General features: G+C 44.7%; 1 protein-coding gene across 2 annotated transcripts in view; it reads right to left on the bottom strand.

Moving 5' to 3' along the window:
• The window catches only part of LOC142049341 (rapamycin-insensitive companion of mTOR-like), a 131,970-nt gene that overhangs the window by 83,936 nt on the left and 25,179 nt on the right, over positions 1–22,855 (bottom strand). The window contains exon 3 of one of the 2 annotated variants that reach the window (XM_075076976.1): positions 21,953–22,050. The exons of the other annotated variant lie outside the window; for it this stretch is intronic. Within the exon in view, the coding sequence (XP_074933077.1) occupies positions 21,953–22,050 (98 nt within the window). The remainder of the gene's footprint in view (positions 1–21,952; positions 22,051–22,855) is intronic. 2 annotated transcript variants of the gene reach the window in all.

The following is a 22,855-nucleotide window of genomic DNA, read 5'->3' as shown; positions in this document are numbered from 1 at the left end:
GCAATATCGCACCAACAGAGACTCTCTGATTCCCATCCATGGGCTCATTCGTCGACTGAGGAGCCAAGGAGTGACCAGTAAGACCCACTCATGCTTCAACAGTCCCATATGGCCAGTGCGGAAGTATAATGGAGAGTGGAGACTAACAGTAGACTATCGTGGCCTGAATGAAGTCACTCCACCGTTGAGTGCTGCTGTGCCAGACATGCTAGAACTTCAATACGAACTGGAGTCCAAGGCAGCCAAGTGGTATGCCACAATTGATATTGCTAATGCATTCTTCTCAATCCCTCTGGCAGCAGAGTGCAGGCCACAGTTTGCTTTTACTTGGAGGGGCGTCCAGTACACCGGGAATCGACTGCCCCAGGGGTGGAAACACAGTCCTACCATTTGCCATGGACTGATTCAGACTGTACCGGAAGAGGGAGAAGCTCCAGAACACCTTCAATACATTGATGACATCATTGTGTGGGGCAACACAGCGGAAGAATTTTTTGAGAAAGGAGAGAAAATAGTCCAAATCCTTCTGAAGGCTGGTTTTGCCATAAAACAAAGTAAGGTGAAGGGACCTGCACGAGAAATCCAGTTCTTAGGAATCAAATGGCAACATGGTCATCGTCAGATTCCAATGGATGTGATCAACAAAATAGCAGCCATGTTTCCACCAGCTAGCAGAAAGGAAACACAAGCTTTCTTGGGCGTTGTGGGTTTTTGGAGAATGCATATTCCAAATTACAGTATGATCGTAAGCCCTCTCTATCAAGTGACCCGGAAAAAGAATGATTTCAAATGGGGCCCTGAGCAACGACAAGCCTTTGAACAAATTAAACGAGAAATAGTTCATGCAGTAGCTCTTGGGCCAGTCCGGGCAGGACAAGATGTAAAAAATGTGCTCTACACTGCAGCCGGGGAGAATGGCCATACCTGGAGCCTCTGGCAGAAAGCACCAGGGGAGACCCGAGGTCAACCCCTAGGGTTTTGGAGTCGGGGATACAGAGGGTCCGAAGCCCGCTATAATCCAACTGAAAAAGAGATATTGGCAGCATATGAAGGGGTCCGAGCTGCTTCAGAAGTGGTTGGTACTGAGGCACAGTTGCTCCTGGCACCCCGACTGCCAGTGCTGGGCTGGATGTTCAGAGGGAACGTCACCTCTACACACCATGCAACTGATGCTACGTGGAGTAAATGGGTTGCACTGATCACCCAGTGGGCTCGAATAGGAAACCCCAGTCGCCCAGGAATCTTGGAAATGATCATGGACTGGCCAGAAGGCAAAGATTTTGGATTATCACCAGAGGAGGAGGTGACACGTGCTGAAGAAGCCCCACTGTATAACAAACTGCCAGAAGATGAGAAGCAATATGCCCTGTTCACTGATGGGTCCTGTCGCCTTGTGGGAAAGCACCGGAGATGGAAGGCTGCTGTATGGAGTCCTACACGACAAGTAGCAGAAACTGCTGAAGGAGAAGGTGAATCAAGCCAGTTTGCAGAGGTAAAGGCTATCCAGCTGGCCTTAGACATTGAAGAACAGGAAAAGTGGCCAGTGCTCTATCTCTATACTGATTCCTGGATGGTGGCAAATGCCTTGTGGGGCTGGCTGCAGCAATGGAAGCAAAGCAACTGGCAGCGCAGAGGCAAACCCATCTGGGCTGTCACATTGCGGCAAGATATTGCTGCCCGGGTAGAGAAACTGGTTGTGAAGGTACAGCATGTGGATGCTCACGTCCCCAAGAGTCGGGCCACTGAAGAACATCGAAACAACCAGCAGGTAGATCAGGCTGCCAAGATTGAAGTGGCTGAGGTGGATCTGGACTGGCAACATAAGGGTGAACTATTTCTACCTCGGTGGGCCCATGACACCTCAGGCCATCAAGGGAGAGATGCAAAATACAGGTTGGCTCGTGATTGAGGGGTGGACTTGACCATGGATATTATTGCACAGGTTAGCCACGAATGTGACACATGCGCTGCAATCAAGCAAGCGAAGTGGGTAAAGCCTCTGTGGTATGGGGGACGATGGCTGAAATATAAATATGGGGAGGCCTGGCAAATTGACTATATCACACTCCCACAAACCTGCCAAGGCAAGCACCATGTGCTTACAATGATAGAAACAACAACTGGCTGGCTGGAAACATATTCTGTCCCCCACGCCACTGCCCGGAACACTATCCTGGGTCTCAAAAAACAAGTCCTGTGGCGACATGGCACCCCAGAGAGAACTGAGTCAGACAATGGGACTCATTTCCAAAATAACCTCATAGACACCTGGGCCAAAGAGCACGGCATTGAGTGGGTGTATCACATCCCCTATCACGCACCAGCCTCTGGGAAAACTGAACGGTACAATGGACTGTTAAAAACTACACTGAGAGCAATGGGGGGTGGAACATTCAAGCACTGGGATACACATTTAGCAAAAGCCACCTGGTTAGTCAACACGAGGGGATCTGCCAGTCGAGCTGGCCCTGCCCAGTCAGAAATCCTACATACTGTGGAAGGGGATAGAGTCCCTGTAGTGCACGCAAAAAGTATGCTGGGCAAAACAGTCTGGGTTCTTCCTGCCTCAGGCAAAGGCAAACCCATTCGTGGGATTGCTTTTGCTCGAGGACGTGGGTGCACTTGGTGGGTGATGCGGGAGGATGGAGAAATCCGATGTGTGCCTCAAGGGGATTTGATTTTGGGCGAAAACAGTCCATGAACTGAACGGCACAATGTGAACTGCTATATAATATTGTGTGTCACCTCTGTGTTGTATCAATGATATCAGAGTACAAGCCTCCCAACCCATGGAAGATCAACTATGAAACAAGCCGTGCAGCAGTGATGGAACGATGACTGACTCTGTATGCAGCAACCCAATGCCACACACCATCTCTCCCACCCTGAAAGCCTGATACAACAGATGGAGCCCAGAGTCATGGACTGGGTGAACTCAATGGACATTTTAATGGACATTTTACAGGGAAGGTCCATGAACTAAGGGAATGATGTCTCTGTATTATGTTAAAGGATGGGAAGGGGAGGGGTGGTGGTTGGTACAGTTGTATTGCATCATGTGGGACCTGGGCATGGTGTAAATGGTATGGACTAAGGGGTGGAGAATGTGCTGGTTTTGGCTGAGAAGGGGTTAATTCTCCTCACTGTGGGGGTGGGCTACCTTTCCAGCTTCCCGCGCTCTGCCGCGTGGCGGGGGGGCTGGGAGGGGCAGGGCCATGGTGGGGGCGGCTGACTCCGACTGGCCAATGGCAGGTTCATTCCATACCATGTGACTCCATGACCAGTATATGGGGGGGGGGGGGGGGCAGTTAGCGGCTTGGGCGCAGCGTCGGGGCGGCGAGCGGCTGCGGCACGTATGGTTTGTTTCGGCGGTTCATTCCCCCTCTCCCTGGGCTTTGCGCCTCTCGTTGTTCTCCTTTACATTGCATTTCTATTGTTGTTTCTTTTAATTCTAATTATTAAACTGTTCTTATCCTAACCCACGAGCGTTACCCTTCTGATTCTCTCCCCCATCTACCTGTGGGGGAGTGAGTGAGCAGCTGTGTGGGGCTGAGCTGCTGGCTAAACCACAATATAGAGTTAGTCATAACAGTTCTAAAACTTGTTGCTTCAGGGGAGGCAGAAAGGCTTCAAGACAAGAAGGTCCTAAACAAATTTATGATGACAACATTTGACCTTAGAAAAGTAGATGTACAGAACCATAAAGAAAAAGAACTGCAGAGTAAAACACTAAACCAGAACAGACTATCCCTCGAGGACAGTATATAGTAATCTCAGAACTGAGTTTGCGCAAAAGAAAACTTAACTAGCGGACACAGTGAGGAAGAGTATATCCTTCATCCAGAGACCCTTGGCAACCACCTTGAGACACCAACAGGCAGGCACAGAGGACATTTGCATATGGTAATGAGTTCTTGGGAAATTAATGAATATGTATATATTTTCCTCAGGAAAACTAATGAATATGTATGTAAAGCTTGTCTAAGTTATGCAACTAACCCTACGTGGTCACGCACCCTAGGAGGAGTGGTCCCCTGTGCGTCCCGTGCTGCAATAAATACCTGCTTAGTAGTTGTTCAGACTACTGCGTCCTGATTTCATCTTTTCACAGCATCACCTTAGTGAGGAATTCAGGAAGCATTTGTGCCAACTAGTGAATGCCCCCGTTCTACAATTATTACAATATATTGAACTCTGTGCCATTTTCATGTTCTGTACTAAGTGCAAGGTCCTGCACCTGGGTCAGCGCAACCCCCAATATCAATACAGGCTGGGGGATGAAGGGATTAAGAGCAGCCCTGAGGAGAAGGACTTGGGGGTACTAGTGAACAAAAGGCTGGACATAAGTCAGCAAAGTGCGCTTGCAGCCCAGAAGGCCAACTGTAGCCTGGGCTGCATCAAAAGAAGCGTGGCCAGTAGGTGAAGGGAGGTGATTCTACCCCTCTGCTCTGCTGAGACCCCACCTGGAGTACTGTGTCCAGCTCTGGAGCCCTCAGCACAAGGACATGGACCTGTTGGAGTGGGTCCAGAGGAGGGCCACAAAAATGATCCGAGGTTTGGAGCACCTCTCCTATGAGGATGGGCTGAGAGAGTTGGGGTTGTTCAGCCTGGAGAAGAGAAGGCTCCAGGGAGACCTTACTGCAGCCTTCCAGTACTTAAAGGGGGACTATAGGAAGGATGGGGACAGAGTTTTTAGTAGGGCCTGTTTAGATAGGACAAGGGGTAATGGTTTTAAACTAAATGAGGGTAGATTCAGACTCGATATAAGGAAGGTATTTTTTATGATGAGGGTGGTGAATCACTGGAACAGTTTGTCCAGAGAGGTTGTGGATGCCCCATCACTGAAAACAGTGACAGGGCTCTGAGCAACCTGATCTAGCTGAAGATGTCCCTGCTCATTGCAGAGGGGGTTTGGACTAGAAGACCTTTAAAGGTCCCTTCCAACCCAAACCATTCTATGATTTATTATATGTATTTACTACTAACAATAAGAAATTTATAATAAACTAAATGAATTGTTAAATTAAGGCTACTGTAAACTGAAATATTTAACGTGTTCCGTGTTCCTGCTCTACTGTTCACCTCCACCTGAAAAATCAGCATACTGCACAGAAACTCTGCTTTTAAGTAAACCCATTTTATTAGCATGAAGATTGAAATTCAAACACTTAGGTTTATGCTCAATGAGTACAAATTCTTCCAAGGACCACATTACAGTGGTTTGTTGTTGTTGGGTTTTTTTACCACAATTATTATTCATATTGTGAGAAAAATGCATAGCAGTAATGCTGAAATCCAAAGTTGTTAATGAGACAGATTATTAAATTGGCCTGAATCAGCTCCATATTTGGGCTCAAATAATATAAGTTATTTGAAATATTTGGGATTTTGCATTTTTAACAGTGGCTATAATCAAAGATGATTGTAAAACATAAGGAAAACTATACAACCTATTTTTCCCCACCTTTCAAATTTAAGTGATTATAAAACTAGGCAATTGCATATATTAACTGGTTATGACAGTATGTTCACTTCTTAGCATCAATGTATTTTTATACCATGTTCTTGGACTGCCTTAAGGCCACCACTGCTGCTTTAGCATTTCTATTGACAAGATATGAACTCTAACAATTGTAAGCAAAAGTGTGATAAGCCAGTGAGTAAAAACAGCTCACTGCTCAGTTTCAGATGAGTACATCAATAGTAGTTTAGGCTCATCATTTATACATCTAAACCTTTCCCCATCATTCCACCCCAAACACAAATGAGAAATCTTAATTTGACATACCAGATTATCTTCAACAATATTTTTTCCTACTTAAAAAAAACACACCCCAGAATTATAATTCTGATGTAAGAAAATTAAAAAAAAAAAAAAGAACCCACATTTCTGAAAAAGCTGCTACTGTGTGGAACATGAGTGCATTTTTGAAGTGAGTCTCCTGTCATTGCACTTACCATGCTTTGGTTTGCATCTTGAGCAGTCCTAAAATGAAACTAAAGCAGACGACACGTTCCAGGAACCCACCTAACCTGCTGCAATTGCTAAAGGGCATTCAGTTCACTGGACTATAACTCTAGTCTAGTCTTCAGTAACCGCTCCTTACCAAATACAGACTGTGGATATTAGCTCCTCAATACCAACTGTTCTCCTCTATATATGTACTCCCATTGTACACACCCTCACTGATGTAGAAAGAAACTTAACCTTATCTTGAAACTCAAACATAGTCATGTAACTTGACAACAGTTATAGCTTGAGAAAAGTTTAACCACTGTGTGGATAAAAATTTCTGAATGTGATGATACTAAGTGTGTGATTGTGTCTGTGCATACACGTGAAACATCTCTCAAAAAATGAACAGATAAAATTAGCTGAAAAAGTACAAGATTAGCTACTTTCAGCTATTAGTTTACTCTTATTCCAACAGGCCACCATTACTTATGCACTGGCTGTCTTAACAATTTACATACGGTAATGTGCTTACAGGATTTCCAGCTAGAAAAGAATTTAAAAGACAGACAGCAAGATCAGAATTCAAAACATTTCAGTGATTTGAAAGGAGTGCCCAAACTAGATAAGAAAAATCAATTAAATAGAGGGATCAGCATATCATATCATTCAGGGTACCACACATTAAGAGAGACAGAAAAGCTGAAAGGAGTCCAGCAGAGAAATACAAGATGTCCAGAAAACATTCATAATGTAACATACAAAAACAAATTTCAAAAGTAAAGCAAGATCTGTAAGTTACAGCAATATAGAAACTAAATGAGTTAATGTGATATCATTTCCAAAAAAGGAAATTTTACCTTTGGAAATACTAATAGGACTGCATTATGTTTGAGATTAAGAGACCTTTTCTTCTACTTCACAGGTTGCTCTCAAAACTGTATAAAGAACAAAATCTTGGACACCACATTTTAAAAGCAGACAAAACTGGAAAAAGCGTAGCAGAAAAATGTACAAGGCAGCTAGAAAATACACCCATGAGGGCTGAAACATTGGGATTATTTAGTCTAGGGGAAAAAATTGTCAAAAGTAAGGTTGGATCGATATATGTTTAAAAGTGGGGGGGGAAAGAAGTCATGGAAGCTGCTATAAAGATACTGTTCAGCTGGTCTCAGTGCTTTGGGTATTTGCTCAGTTATAAATAAATGCCTTAATATACATTTAAGGGAAAATTTTGCCCCTTTCTTCTCATTTCAACTTCAAACAACATTAAGCAGGTCAACGATTCTGGCCCAAATACAGTGATGTTTGTAGATGGCTGAATTCCTGACAAAGCCAAGTATAACTGTCATGTTTTCGACTGTAACATTTAACAATTAATATGCATAGCATTGTTATATAAGTTTGAAGGCAAACAGTACCAAAATACTAAAATCTGCTCTTGGCTACACATTGCTATGTTTTACTAAAATAGCAATGGATTATTGTATTCTGTAAATGCCTGTAATTGTGCAAAAATACATTTTACATATATTTTTTTATAAAAACTGTATATGATAGGCTGCGAGAACTGGGTTTGTTCAGCCTTGAGAAAAGGAAGCTTAGAGGGGATCTCATCACCATGTACCAGTACCTAAGGGGTAGCTACAAAGAAGATGGAGACTCCCTTTTTACATGGAGTCACCTGGAGACGACAAGGGGGAATGACCACAAGTTGCTCTTGGGGAGATTCCGATTGGACACGAGAGGGAAATTTTTCACAGTGAGGACAGTCAACCATTGGAATAATCTCCCCAGGGAAGTGGTTGACTTGGCCATGTTGGATACCTTCAAGATTCAGCTGGACAGGGTGCTGGGCCATCTTGTCTAGACTGTGCTCTTCCTGGAAAGGTTGGACTAGATGATCCCTGAGGTCCCTTCCAACCTATGATTCTTATATATACACAATAAATTTTATATATTTTAATATACACACACAGAGTATACTTTGCTTGTTAAAACTGCCTATAATTCAGCTCTAAAATTCACAGATTTTGTTATAATGGTAAATGAATGAGAATAGCACAGAATCTTTAAGCAGATGATTTAATATTAGAACAAGTGATACTTATGCTAGGCCAGACAATGACTAACTTACAGTGAAGGGTTTTTTTTATGTTTATTGTCAGCTATGAGTTTTTCGTGCTACTTGGATGAGTCATAGCAATAAGAGTAACAGATCAACATGTCTTAGAAACAGTAGCTCAAAACAAAACCACAGGAGATCAACAGTGTACAGAAGTTGAGTGCACACCGAGACCATTCAAATTTATATTTAACAGAACAGTCACAGCAATTAATAGGTAGAAGTACAATATTACTCCATGTGTCCAAAATGTAATTATTATACTGTAATGTTGGAAATACAGTTTGAACAATCACTGGTAATATTTATGAGGAAAGTACTTAGTAGATCCTAGTCTTAAGAGAAGCCCTTACTGAAACTGCATCCTCTGTATTTAGACCCATTAACTCTTCATGTTTGTTCCACAGGTGAATGCCCCAAACAGATATTTTGTTCATATCTGCTACATATTTCATCATGAGTTTTGCCCATAGTTGTGTATAGCTATTTGGATGAATGTTACAGTTAGTCAATACTATATTCAGATTCTAATAAACTTGGGCTTTGCAAAAGACAGTCAAGGCCCTAAAATGACAACAGAAGCAGAGCAAGAAATGATGCAAGGGATAATGAATCAGAGAGACTGAATCCGTGAGAACCTATGTAGCCCCAAAATCAATCCATATCCTAGTGAAATTTAGCAGCATGGTCAAAAGCTAACAAACATATAGAGTAGTAGAGCCTAATTAAATAATGATGGAACTAGTTTTGAGCATATTGAAAATATCATTTTCCATATCACTAATGCTATTCACTTTCTAGGGTTAAACTAAAATGAATTAACTTTCATTTTGTCCTTAAAGAAGCACCTTTTTTGAGTGAAAAATAAAAATCACTGTAACAATATCTGTGGGTTTTTTTCCTATTCATTATTTAAACATGCTTTTAGGTTTAAAAAGGTATGAAGGATCTCTCAGAACCTAACAGTGGAATAAACCTTCTATAATAAAGGATTCTAAATTAATATATCAAATCCAAAAGATTTTCCACTAGGTAAATACAATTGTACAGTTCCTTCTGGTTTTCAATAATTTATGCCTTACTACTACTCATGAGGGTCACGGAAATCCCAAAGAAATAACCATGTGTTGTGGTTTAGCCAGCAACTCAGCCCCACACAGTCGCTCGTTCACTCCCCCACCAGCAGGATGAGGGAAAGGATCAGAAGGGTAAGGTTCTTGGGTTGAGAGAAGTGGTGTTTAATAATTAAAATAAAACAATAACAACAACAGCAACAACAACATAATGGAAAGGAAAACCAGGACCTGGGAGGGTCAGTGGGGGGAAGGGGGAATGAACCACCAAAACAAACCACACATGATGCAACTGCTTACCACCCACCAACCAGATGCCACCAGTCCTCAAGCCACAACAACCCCCATCCAACAACTGCCCCCACTAATATACTGGTCATGGCGTCACATGGTATGGAATGAACATCACATTGGCCAGTCAGGGTCAGCTGTCTTGGCTGTGGCCCTGCCCCTCCTGGCCTCTTGCCCACATGGCAGAGCATGGGAAGCTGGAAAGGTCCCTGGCTACTGAGTGTGCTGGTTTTGGTTCAAGAAGAGTTAACTCTCATCACTGTAGCACCTGTAGTAAAGTACCTTTCCAGCTCCCATGCTCTGCCACAGGCGGTTTGTTTTGGTGGTTCCTTCCCCCTTTCCCCCACCCCAGGCTTTGTGCCTCTCATTGTTTTCCTGAAAGGGGGAAGGGGCTTTTAGGATGCAAAAACAGAAGTTAACTGTTCTGTTGTTGAAAGCTTATCCAGCTGAAAGTTAATTGTTGTGGAAAGCTTATCTAGCCGCTGTGTAAAACGATTAGCAAGGAGGCCCGGAATCCACCAGCAAAGGACAAATTCTTGATAAGGACAGAAACTTGTCTCAACAACCAGCTAAAACAGACTTCGCAGTTTGGACAAGAGTCAAGAGATAACTGAGTCTGCGCAGAAACAAAAGGTTACTAGCAGTGACGAAGAGGAGCCAGCAGCCTTCGTCTTTACGACCCCCGACAACCACCAGGAGGAGGCACTGGGCAAGCTCAGTTGGGAAAGATTTATGGAAATAACTCTTTTAGGCTAATTTTAATATGAAGCGGGGAAAGGTCATGCATATGTATGGGCGTGTTGGGAAATCTTATGTATATGTAATGCTTTACTGTATAAATCCAAGACAAACTATCACGCGGGCACGCACGACTTTGGTGGGACTATCCCCCATGCTGCCCAGCGCTGAATAAACATACCTACTTTACAATCTTACAGATTGTGGAGTCCACTTTCCGCACGTCAGTTTGGTGAGCCAGGCAGAGAGATCGACTGCGGAGCAGATGCCCCTAGGCGTGCCCCAAGAATTTTTCTCGGAGGAGCCTCCGCTGCCAGCCGCTCACCGCGGGAGCAGACAACAACCTCCTGAAGCCGTGGAAGAAAACGGTATGTTTTATAGGAAGGGCCTGTAAGTCGTATGCATGGCCGGGGCAGCTGGTAAATCGCGCAGAGACGTCTGGCGTGCAGCAGAGTCCCCGTAGGGGAGGGTAGCCTGTAAGGTAACGGGGGATTTGCTGACCGATAGAGCGGCCGCTAGCGATCTTGGGAGTAGACCGAGTGAGTCCGAGGCCACCGCTGCATCCTAGTGTCAGGAGCCAGGACGGACCTGCTAATGACTGGTATTTAAGAAGCAGAAGGGTAAGTGGACCTCCTCGCACTTGCGCTTGGGTTATTTCGTATTTGCAGCTGCTAGAGGGATACTAGCTGGAACGATACAGTTTTGTTTGCCTGGGTAGAGTATGTTGAAAACTTGTGTGTATGTGTGCCTGAGACACAACATTGCTGTGAAGTGAGCGGGAGTCCCGATTTGCGGTTCCATAACTCTGCGAGGAGCACGGCCAGAGAGGGACAAAGCACCTGCATGGAATGTGTATAAATTTGTAAATCTTTGTTATGTAAATTGAACGGTGCTTGGCCATTCTCCTAAGTATCAGGAGACTGGATAATCATCAGAGTGGCAGAACAAAAGAAACCCACCCACCTCCCCCACCCCCCCAGGTAGCTTGGATTTGACCTTTAGAAACATTCAAAGGAGGGAGAGAGGAGGGAGAGGGTTGAATGAGAAGGGAAACCAAGGCTTTTACTCAAATAAGACATAATTAACTCTTGCAGAGCACAAGTGACCTCAAATCCCCACACTGGGGGGGGGGGGGGGGGGGAACAACATACACCAAAAAAAAAAAAAGTTTTACTTCATCCTGGGAGTTTGGGATCTGTGGGAGGGAGGCTGGGAGAAAGCTATAGAGAACTACAGAAAGCGGTCCGTGTGAAAGTTGAAACAAATAATTAGGGTAAGCAGGAAGTAGTATAAAGACAGGAAGAGAAAGTCAGAAGAATGGGTAATACCCAGGGCAGCATTTTAAAGAACAGCCCCCTGGGGTGTGTATTGGCTCATTGGAAATACATCGTTGGGACTGGGGGAACAGAAAGTAGAGACACCCTTATCAGATATTGTAATCAATGGTGGCCATTGTATAAATTAGAAGGCAAAGCTAAGTGGTCATTAAATGGATCTATAGATTATAACACTCTCTTACAGCTAATGTTGTTTTTAAGGAGAGAAGGGAAGTGGGATGAAGTGTCATATGCAGACATGTTTTTCACCCTCCAAAATCATCCGGAGTGGCAAAGGGACTGTGGGATGGTGCCACCACAGGACCCTATGGTACTTGCACTTGAGCGAGAAAATAATAAGGGACTTAAAGGTAATCTAAGGCATTGTTGTTCGGCATGTAGCATTGGACAAAGGTGCACTAAAGTGGATAAAATTCATCAGGCACCAGAACAAGATCTAACTGATTTGTTTAAGCCTCCCCCTCGACCACAGGAAAGGGATGCGGACTCGTATGGAAACCCCACTCCCCCGGACAGTCCCATATCTTCCCGCACAAGGAAGAAAACTGCTTCTGGGACTGTCTCTACAGCCTTACAAGCCCCTCTTCGGGAGGCAGTAGGGCCTGATGGGGGAACAATGATGATCAAAGTGCCCTTTTCTACCACCAACCTAGGGGAGTGGAGAAAGGCTGTAAAAGATTATAGAAACGACCCAGTGAGTGTTACCAAACAATTTCAATTTATTGTGAGACAGCATAACCCTGACTGGAATGATATACAATTATTACTAGGATTTGACTGAAACAGAGAAACAATTAATTTAAAAAACGGCATGGAATTTGGCTGAAGACTATTATAAGACTACAGGAGGGGACATTAAGGAGTATTTCCCTCTCTAAGATCCAAAGTGGGACGCGAATAGGACTGCACATATGGAAAGACTGCAGGCGTATCAGGAATGGATTTCGAAGGGAATGGAGAGGGCTATCCCCAAAACTATAAATTGGTCAGCTTTATATGCAGTTAAACAGGGTCCTTCCGAGTCCCCATCTGAATTCCTGGATCGTTTGAGGGATGTAATGTGGCGTAGCACGCTGCTGGATCCTGGGTCAGAGGTAGGAGTACAACAACTAGTCTCCCTGTTCTTGGGTCAGTCCATGGGGGATATCAGGCATAAACTCCAGAAGCTGCGCCCTACAGAAAGTAGAAATCTGGAAGTGTTGCTGGACGAAGCATGGAGAGTATTTAGTAATAGAGAGGAAAGGTATAGACAAGGACATGGGAGAGTGGTAGCAGTTATTAGAGAAGAGGAGGAAAGGCCTAGACGAGAACAACCCCGATTAGGGAAGGATCAATGTGCTTTGTGTAAAAGATTTGGTCATTGGAAAAAGGAATGTCCAAGAAATAAAGGAAAGCGACAAAGCCACCAGACAGGAAGAATGGTAGCTCATGTGAAAGAAGATTGACGGGGACCTGGGGAATCTACCCTAGTGGATCCACTGGTTATAATGAAGCTACGGAAAAAGCAACAAGTAGAATTTTTAGTTGATACAGGGGCAATGTATTCAGTCTTAAATCAAGCCTTGATGCCCCTAGAGAATGATTTTATCTTGGTAAAAGGGGCAACTGGCCAAAGTGAAAAGGCATATTTTTGTAAGCCACTTAAGTATAAATTAGGAAAACAATGGGGCATCCACCAATTTTTGTATATGCCCAATTCCCCAAAAGCACTTTTGGGAAGAGATTTGTTAGAACAATTGGGTGCAAAAATTACATTTGAAAAAGGAGAAATTACTTTGGAGGTAAAAGACCAACAGTACATCCAAATCCCAAGTCTATCCTTAATTAGTCCTCTCACAGAAGAAAAATTAGTGAAGAGATATACCCAGAAGGGCAAAGAATGCACCACCTGTTGAAGTCAGACTCAAAGGTGGCCAGCAACCGGTAAGAATTAAGCAATACCCCCTAAAGGAAGACAGAGAGGGAATCTGGCCAGTGATTGAAAAATTTTTGCAATTAGGATTATTGAAAGAGTGTGAGTCTGATTTTAACACTCCTATCTTACCTGTTCGTAAGCCTGATGGGTCATACCATGTGGTCCAGGATCTACGGGCTGTAAGATAACCGAAGACTTGTACCCCGTAGTAGCGAATCCATACACCCTGTTGACCGTATTAACACCTGAACTAACTTGGTTCACTGTTTTAGACTTGAAAGATGCTTTCTTTTACCTCCCTCTCCACGAAGCCAGCCAAAAATTATTTGCATTCGAATAGGAGAACCCCAAAAGTGGTCGTAAGACTCAGCTCACTTGGACAGTGTTGCCACAAGGATTTAAGAACAGCCCTACCATCTTTGGCAATCAGCTCGCAAAAGACCTGGAATCTTGGGAAATCCCCTCTAAAGAAGGGAAACACTTAAAATACGTAGATGATATCCTGATCGCCACCAGAACAGAAGACTGTTGTATGACCTGGACAGCAAGTCTATTAAATTTCTTGGGGCTCCAAGGGTATCAGGTATCTAAGAAAAAAGCCCAAGTAATGCAGCGCAAAGTGGTTTATTTAGGCTATGAAATTAGTGTTTGACAAAGGACTTTGGGACAGGCCCGCAAAGAGGCCATATGCCAAACTCAGAGACCGCAAACAGTGAAAGAATTACGGACCTTTCTGGGGGTGACCGGGTGGTGCCGACTGTGGATCTATAATTATGGACTGCTCGTTAAACCACTATATGCCTTAACCACTGAGCAGGAACACCTCAAATGGAATAGAAAGATCATACAGGCCTTTGAACTGTTAAAAAGGCCTTAATGTCAGCCCCAGCCTTAAGACTCCCAGATGTAAGTAAACCATTTTTCCTTTTCTCCCATGAGAAGCAAGGGATTGCCCTGGGAATATTAGCACAAGATCTGGGTCCATATCGACGAGCAGTTGCCTACTTCTCCAAACAACTAGACACAACTGCAAAGGGCTGGCCTGGATGCCTGCGAGCAGTTGCAGCTGTAATATTGAACATACAAGAAGCCTGAAAATTTACCCTGGGTCAGAAAACGACTGTTCTAGTGTCCCATACAGTATCCGCAGTGTTGGAAGCAAAGGGTGGACACTGACTTTCGCCACAAAGATTCCTGAGATATCAGGCTACACTTGTAGAACAGGATGATGTAGAGACCATAGTTACTAACATTATCAACCCAGCTTCTTTCCTCAGTGGAAACACAGGAGAACCAGTACATCATGACTGCCTGGAGACCATTGAAGCAACATATGCAAGCCGTCCAGACCAGCCATGAAGTAATAGAGTCAGAGCCTTTACCCATGAATACCTCTGCACAGAAGGCAGAAATAAACACTGACTCACGCCTTGGAATTGGCCCAAGGCAAAGTTGCGAAAATATACAGACTTGAAATATGCCTTTGGGGTTGTGCATGCGCATGGAGCAATCTGAAAGGAAGGAGGACTATTAAACTCTCAAGGGAAAAATATCAACCATGCAGAAGAAATCTTGAGGCTGTTGGAGGCAGTGCTCCACCTGAGAAAGTGGCAATCATGCACGTTTAGGCACACCAAAAAGCGAGCTCAGAATTGGAAAAAGAAAATGAGCTGGAGGATAGCGAAGCAAAACAAGTAGCTGTCGTGGTTTAGCCAGCAGCTCAGCCCCACACAGTCGCTCGCTCACTCCCCCACCAGTAGATGGGGGAGAAAATCAGAAGGGTAACGCTTGTGGGTTGGGATAAGAACAGTTTAATAATTAGAATTAAAAGAAACAACAATAGAAATGCAATGTAAAGGAGAACAATGAGAGGCGCAAAGCCCTGGGGGAGAGGGGGAACGAACCGCCGAAACAAACAGCACACGCTGCAGCCGCTCACCGCCCACCGACCCGACGCCGAGCCACTCCCAAGCTGCAACCTGCCCCCACTCCATATACTGGTCATGGTGTCACATGGTATGGAATGAACATGCCATTGGCCGGTCGGGGTCAGCTGCCCCCACGACAGCCCTGCCCCTCCCAGCCCCCCCGCCACCCGGCAGAGCTCGGGAAGCTGGAAAGGTAGTCGACCCCCACAGTGAGGAGAATTAACCCCTTCTCAGCCAAAACCGGCACAGTAGCCAAAACCGGCACAGTAAGAATGGAAGGGGCTCTGGTCCCTGATGGACGAATTTCTCTAGAAGGTAAGCCAAAATATACCAAGGAGGATCAGAAGCTTATCACAGATTTGGAAGGGTTGTATAACAAAGAAGGGTAGGCCCACACCCCACAGGGAAAATGAATCATTCCCTCCTGTCTAATATGGCATTTAGTAAGAGAGAAACATAGAAAAAGGCATTGGGGGACAGAAGATCTGTATAAATATTTAATTAGAGAAATTGTGGCCAGAAATTTATACACTACAGTGAGACAAGTGACAGCAGTGCAATCTTCGCCTCCAGACTAATCCTAAGAATAACCCCAGGCCAGAAATGGGCCAAATTGAGAAAGGCAATGGGCCTGGACAACAATGGCAGATTGATTTTACAGAACTCCCAAGAAGAGGGGGGTATCGATATTTACTGGTATTAACTGATACCTTTTCAGGTTGGCCAGAAGCATTTCTGACCAGAACAGCCAAGGCTCGGGAAGTAACTAAAATATTAGTACAAGAGGTAATACCATGTTTTGGGGTTCCAGCTACCATATCCTCTGACAGAGGACCACATTTTACCTCAAAAGCGGTACAACAAATTAGCCACCATTTGGGTATAGATTGGCAGCTTCATACCCCATATCACCCTCAATCAGGTGGCCAAGTGGAAAAATGAACCACTTAAACATCAAATCGTGAAATTGGGACAAGAGGCAAACTTGACCTGGCCTCAGTCTCTCCCTTCAGCCCTTTTGCGCATACAAACAAGACCAAGGGCGAAGGAAGGACTGAGCCCCTTTGAAATCTTGTATGGAAGACCCTATGGAATACAGGGAGGAATATCGATACAAGCTGGGGACGAAATCATAACTTCCTATATGGTGGCATTGGGCAAACAGCTCAATCAAATCAGAAAGCATGTGGTCGGGGCTCGAGGTAGGGGTTTAGATGGACCTGTATATAATATCCAGCCTGGAGATTATGTGTAAATAAGTTCTCTTGCAGAAAAAGCTCTGGAACCACAGTGAGGAGGACTGTTCCAGGTATTCCTCACCTCCTTTACAGCAATCAAGATCAAAGAGCAGAGTGCCTGGATACATCACACTAGGGTGAAGAAAGCGCCACGAAAGGTTTGGACTTCTGAAGTCCAGGGACCCTTGAAGCTCAAACTGTGGAGGTAGAATGCAGATTAAGGTTTGCGTAATCCTGATAAATCTACAGGCGATTAGCGTAGCTACCTGGCAGGAGAATTCATATGTACAACTCACACAGAACATTACTCAAATTATAAAAAAGAGCAATTGTTGGGTTTGTACCCAAATGCCAAAGCACTCTGGTCATGGAATGCCCTTGATAGGTGTCCCATTGCCATTGAATCTCTCTTGGACAAATTAAACTTAAAGGAAAAGGGGAAAAAAAAGGGGAAAAAAACCCCAGAAACACAAACGATACAACCGCTCACCACCTGCTGACTGACACTGCTGGTCCCCAAGCTGCGATTGCTGCCTCCCTCCCCTGGCCAGCTCCTCCCAGTTAACATACTGGGCATGACGTTACATGATATGGAATATCCCTTTGGCCAGTTTGGATCACCTACCTTGGTGGTGCCCCCTCCCCTCCCAGCTTCTTGTACACCTGGCAGAGCATGGGAAGCTAGAAAAGTCCTTGATTATTATAAGCACTACCCAGCAACAACTAAAACATCAGTGTGTTATCAACATTGTTTTCATACTAAGTCCAAAGCACAGCACTATGCCAGCTGCAGTGAAGAAAATTAACTCTATCCCAGCTAAAACCATGACATCAGTATAAACAAGTTCAATTCCTCAATGAATGCTATGCACCTACATGTGCTCTGAACCAAGTCAGAAAATGAAACATTTACAGATTTGTTATCGGTGCACTAGAAGATAAATGTATTTGCTATCGTAATTCTGTTCTCAGTACTCACCCTCCTGCTAACTGGATGTCATACACTACCACTGAAGTGTTGTTCAATTTTACAAGGAGTGCTTTCAACAGCCAAGAAGCATGCCTACTTCTAAGATTATGATGCATGTTTGTCCTTCTCATATCAATTAGTCCCCCAAACCTGCCCTTTAGCATTTATTTGTTCACTTGAGATTGTCTCAAAACTGTCAAGCAGCCTCCCGGTTATGTTACGCAATGATTTGTTATCATCTCATCTACAACAACAAAAATAATTTAAACCTTACTTTCCCCACAAAAGTCTCCACTACTAACTTGTTTCTTGGCTACTGCTGATTGCAGGATTCATCCAGTCACAGAAACTTGGGTTTCATCTTCAGGCACACCACCCTATCTGTGGCACTCTATCAAAAAAGCGTACAACTTATCAGCTCCTTCGGGACTCGGGAGTCAAAGTGGCAATGATAATGCCATCGCATTCAATGGGGGAATAAGCCAAGCCAACCAGAGCAGTGACAGAGGTGCCTTAGCTGCCTCACAAAATGATAACCAGGAGACCAACCACCTCAAGGGTGCGCATGGCTATAGTAGGTCCTCGTATACCTCTCCAGGGAAACCTGCATATTCAAGTATGTTTCTAAAATGCCTGTACACCAGTGCACGCAGCATGGGGAATACACAGGAGGAACTAGAGGTCTGTGTACAGTCGCTTGGCCACAATCTCATTGCAGTTACAGAGACATGGTGGGGTAGCTCCCATGACTGGAATGCTGTCATGGATGGCTACAGGCTTTTCAGGAAAGACAGGCCAGCAAGGCGAGGTGGGGAAATGGCTCTTTATGTGAGGGAGCAACTGGAATGCATCGAGCTCTGCCTAGGAGTGGAGGATGATCAAGTTGAGAGCCTGTGGGTAAAAATTAAGGGCCAGCCAAATATGGGCAACACTGTTGTGGGCATTTGCTACAGGCTATCTGATCAGGAAGAAGTAGTTGATGAAGCCTTTTACAGACAGCTGGAATTAGCCTCAAAATTGCAGGGCCTGGTCCTCATGGGGGACTTCAACCACCCTGATAATTCCTGGGAAAGCAACACAGCAAGCCACGCATGATCCAGAAGGTTCCTGCAGATCATCAAGGACTTTTTCATGCAGGTGGTGGAGAAGCCAACAAGGCAAGATGTGCTACTTGATGTTATACTAATGAACAAGGAAGGGCTGGTTGAGGATGTGAGAGTTGGGGGTAGCCTTGGCTGCAGTGACCATGAGATGGTGTAGTCCAGGATCCTGCGTGGTAGAAGCAGGGCGACAAGTAGGATTACAACCCTGGACTTCAGGAGAGCCGAATTTGGCCTCTTCAAAGACCTGCTAGGAGGATTCCCATGTGCTAGGGCTCTGGAAGACAGAGGGGTCCAAGAGAGCTGGACAGTATTCAAGGACCACTTCCTCTGAGCTCAAGATCGGTGCATCCCTAGGAGGAAGAAGTCAAACAAAGGAGCAAGGAGACCTGCATGGATGACCAAAGAGCTTCTAGAGAAACTTAAATGGAAGAAGGAGGTTCACAGTATGTGGAAAAAGGGACTGGCCACTTGGGAGGAATATAGGAATGTTGTCAGGGTATGCAGAGATGCAACTAGGAAGGCCAAAGCCCACTTGGAATTAAATCTGGCAGTGCATGTCAAAGATAACAAGAAGGGCTTCTTTAAATACATCAGCAGTAAAAGGAAGACTGGGGAAATTCTGGGCCCACTGCTGAACAAGGAAGGGGCCCTGGTAACACAGGATGCAGAGAAGGCAGAGTTACTGAATGCCTTCTTTGCCTCGGTCTTCACTGCTAAGGCTGGCCCTCAGGCATCCCTGCCCCCAGAGGAGAGAGAGAAAATCTGGAGAAAAAGAGGACTTCCCCTTGGTTGAGGAGGATTGGGTCAGAGATCACCTATACAAACTGGATCCTCACAAATCCATGGGCCCCAATGGGGTGCACCTGCGAGTGCTGAAGGAGCTGGTGGATGTTCTTGCCAAGCCACTCTCCATCATCTTCGAAAGGTTGTGGATGACAGGAGAGGTGCCTGAGGACTGAAGGGTAGCCAATGTCACTCCAATCCTCAAAAAGGGCAAGAAGGAGGACCTGGGAAACTATAGGCCAGTCAGCCTCACCTCCATCCCCGAGGAAAGGTGATGGAGCAGTTCATCCTGGAGGCCATCTCCAGGCATATAGAGGACAAGAAGGTTATCAGAAGTAGTCAGCATGGATTCACCAAGGGGACATCATGCTTGACCAACCTGATGGCCTTCTATTATGGCATGACTGGCTGGGTCAATGAAGGGAGAGCAGTGGATGTTGTCTATCTTGACTTCAGTAAGGCATTCGACACCGTCTCCCATAACATCCTCATAGACAAGCTAAGGAAGTGTGGGTTAGAGGAGAAGACAGTGAGGTGGATAGAGAACTGGCTCAAAAACAGAGCTCAGAGGGTTGTAATCAACAGGGCAGAGTCTGGTTGGAGGCCCATAATTAGTGGTGTTCCCCAGGGGTCTGTGCTGGATCCAGTCCTGTTCAACATATTTATCAATGACCTGGATGAAGGGATAGAGTGTAACCTCAGCAAGTTCACTGATGATACCAAGCTGGGAGGAATGGCTGATATGCTGGAAGGCTACGCTGCCATCCAACGAGACCTGGACAGGCTGGAGAGCTGGGCCAAGGGGAACCTGATGAAATTCAACAAGAGCAAGCGCAAGGTCCTGCACCTGGGGAGGAACAACCCCATGCACCAGTACAGGCTGGGGCTGAACTACTGGAAAGCGGCTCTGTTGAGAAGGACCTGGGAGTGCTGGTGGACAAGCAGCTGACCATGAGCCAGCAATGTGCCCTTGTGGCCAAGGCGGCCAACAGTATCCTGGGATGCATTAAAAGGAGTGTGGCCAGCAGATCGAGGGAGGTTATCTTCCCCCTCTACTCTGCCCTAGTGAGACCACATTTGGAGTACTGTGTCCAGTTTTGGGCCCCCCAGTTTAAGAAGGATGTGGAACTGCTTGAGCAAGTCCAGCGGAGAGCTACCAAGATGATCAGGGGACTGGAGCATCTCCCTTATGAGGAAAGGCTGAGAGACTTGGGTTTGTTCAGCCTAGAGAAGAGAAGGTTTAGGGGGGAATCTTATCAATACTTATAAATATCTGAAGGGCGGGTGTCAAGAGGATGGGAGCAGACTCCCTTCAGTGGTGCCCAATCACAGTACAAGGGGCAACGGGCACAAGTTGGAACACAGGAAGTGCCAGCTAAACATGAGAAAAAAACTTCTTTCCTGTGAGGGTGACAGCGCAGTGGAACAGGCTGCCCAGGGAGATTGTGGAGTCTCCTTCCCTGGAGACATTCAAAACCCGCCTGGACACAGTCCTGTGCACCCTGCTGTAGGTGTACCTGCTCAAGCAGGGGGGTTGGACAAGATGATCTCCAGAGGTCCCTTCCAACCCCTACCATTCTGTGATTCTGTGGTCAGTCCATCTATTTAGGTGACACACTGAAGCTCCAATGTCTCCTAGCTCATTGACTGCAATGCACTTTTCCCTTACCTTTACAAATGGAACACTGGTCCAACCACAACCATTCAGTATGCTACAACAAACACCCCTTTCATAGTTATCTGCTCACACCCCATCAATCATCTCTGCTGCTCTCCATGTGTTCCTCTTCTAAAAAAAAAGGTACTTGCTCTCCTTCTGAAGGCCTTTCATGGTCTTTCTTCAGACTATTGTCTCTCATTCTGCAATAAGTTTTTAATTCTTGCCTCCTGTCATCTCACAACATTTTCTTCCAATGTGCCTGCAATACTTTCAGGCAAATACCTTTCACATTCCTATGATTGGGAAGCTTATAGTTGGAAAAAGCACCTCAAAAATCAGCAATATAGACCATTTCTAGAAATCACCCCTTTAAATCTTTTTCACTATTAAACCTGCAATGAAAGTTAATAGTTGCTATTTTATTAGTGCCCAAACCACTGCATATCATGCTCATCAATACAATCCTCTCCCTCACCATACTTTGTCAGTTCACATCCAGAGTCTGGCATTTCACATTTTTGATTCAATCCTGTGGCACAGGAACCAATCTTTAGCTCTATCTGTGCAACTTAACCCATGAACCAAGAGATAATTCAGGCTTCTAAGCACCAAAATAGTACAAAAAGTCAGCCAGTAGGACATATAGACAAACTTTAGCATAACCCTACATTCACATATTTGCTTGTCCTTATTTGCTCCTTTCTTCTCCCACAGTACATAGATTCCAAGTACCGTTCCATGATACTAAGCTGTTTCATGAATCTCTCAGCCAACACCCAACAGAGTACATATATTCTGCCCATATGATCACCTGTTCTGACACCATTTGAGCTCTTACCTTAGTAAAATTATTTAAGTGGCCTAGTTTTCTCATATTTGAAACGCCTTGTAACTTGGCCACATTTTGGAGAATCTCTCTCATATTATCACAGGGTTCTGCAAAAGAAAGCAGGTTATTAGCAGATACAGTTTTTTTAAAAAAAAAAAAGTCTAAACATGCATTCAACATACAGTTTCCTAAATATAACAGGAACTCTCCTGATCTTAATTAAGGACGCAAATGATTTTCCCCTCAAGAAGCAATTTGATTTATGCCTAGAACCAAAACCAGGCATACCTGAGTTCTCTAGAATAAATGCTAAAGCCTATGGGAGAGACTCCTATTTTAAAGCAGATTTCAATCAATATCTTAGATTTACAGTTGATGAAGAAATCCATTTAGTGTCTGAAACTCCAATCCTAGCATCTCATAACTGAACAGCTTTATCCTTAATCCCCTTGTAATTTAAATACAAAAAGTAAACTTAAAGACAGAAGTAAAAAGATAGCATGTTACTGCCACACCACATGATTTCTTTTTTCCCTTCAGACAAAGGGTCAGTGAGATTTTTGGAAGACAGGACTCTCTTTCTGCTCTCCATATTAATCTCTGTACAGAACCACCCTAAACTTACTAGGGAGCTGGAACTTTCCAGTGACATGGGAAGTGAACTACAAGGTAAGCAGGGGGACTAGGAACTTCTTTCTTCCCAAGAGTCCACCATCCCAACAAAACAAAACACCCCAGGATTCAGACACCAGTTGATGACCTGCATTTTGTTGGGAAATGGAAAAGGACTACCAAACATGGTAGAAGAGACAATATTGCCCTGCCTTTGGGAATAAGGATAGGAGTTGCGGCAGTGGGACAAGCAGCACAGAGTGGAGCTGGACACAGAGCGCTGCACACAGAGCTACTGTA

This window comes from Phalacrocorax aristotelis, chromosome W (genome assembly GCF_949628215.1).
Source record: "Phalacrocorax aristotelis chromosome W, bGulAri2.1, whole genome shotgun sequence".
NCBI lineage: Eukaryota > Metazoa > Chordata > Aves > Suliformes > Phalacrocoracidae > Phalacrocorax > Phalacrocorax aristotelis.
The sequence above is the reverse complement of the archived record's forward strand: the minus strand, read 5'-3'. Positions and strand labels throughout refer to the sequence as shown.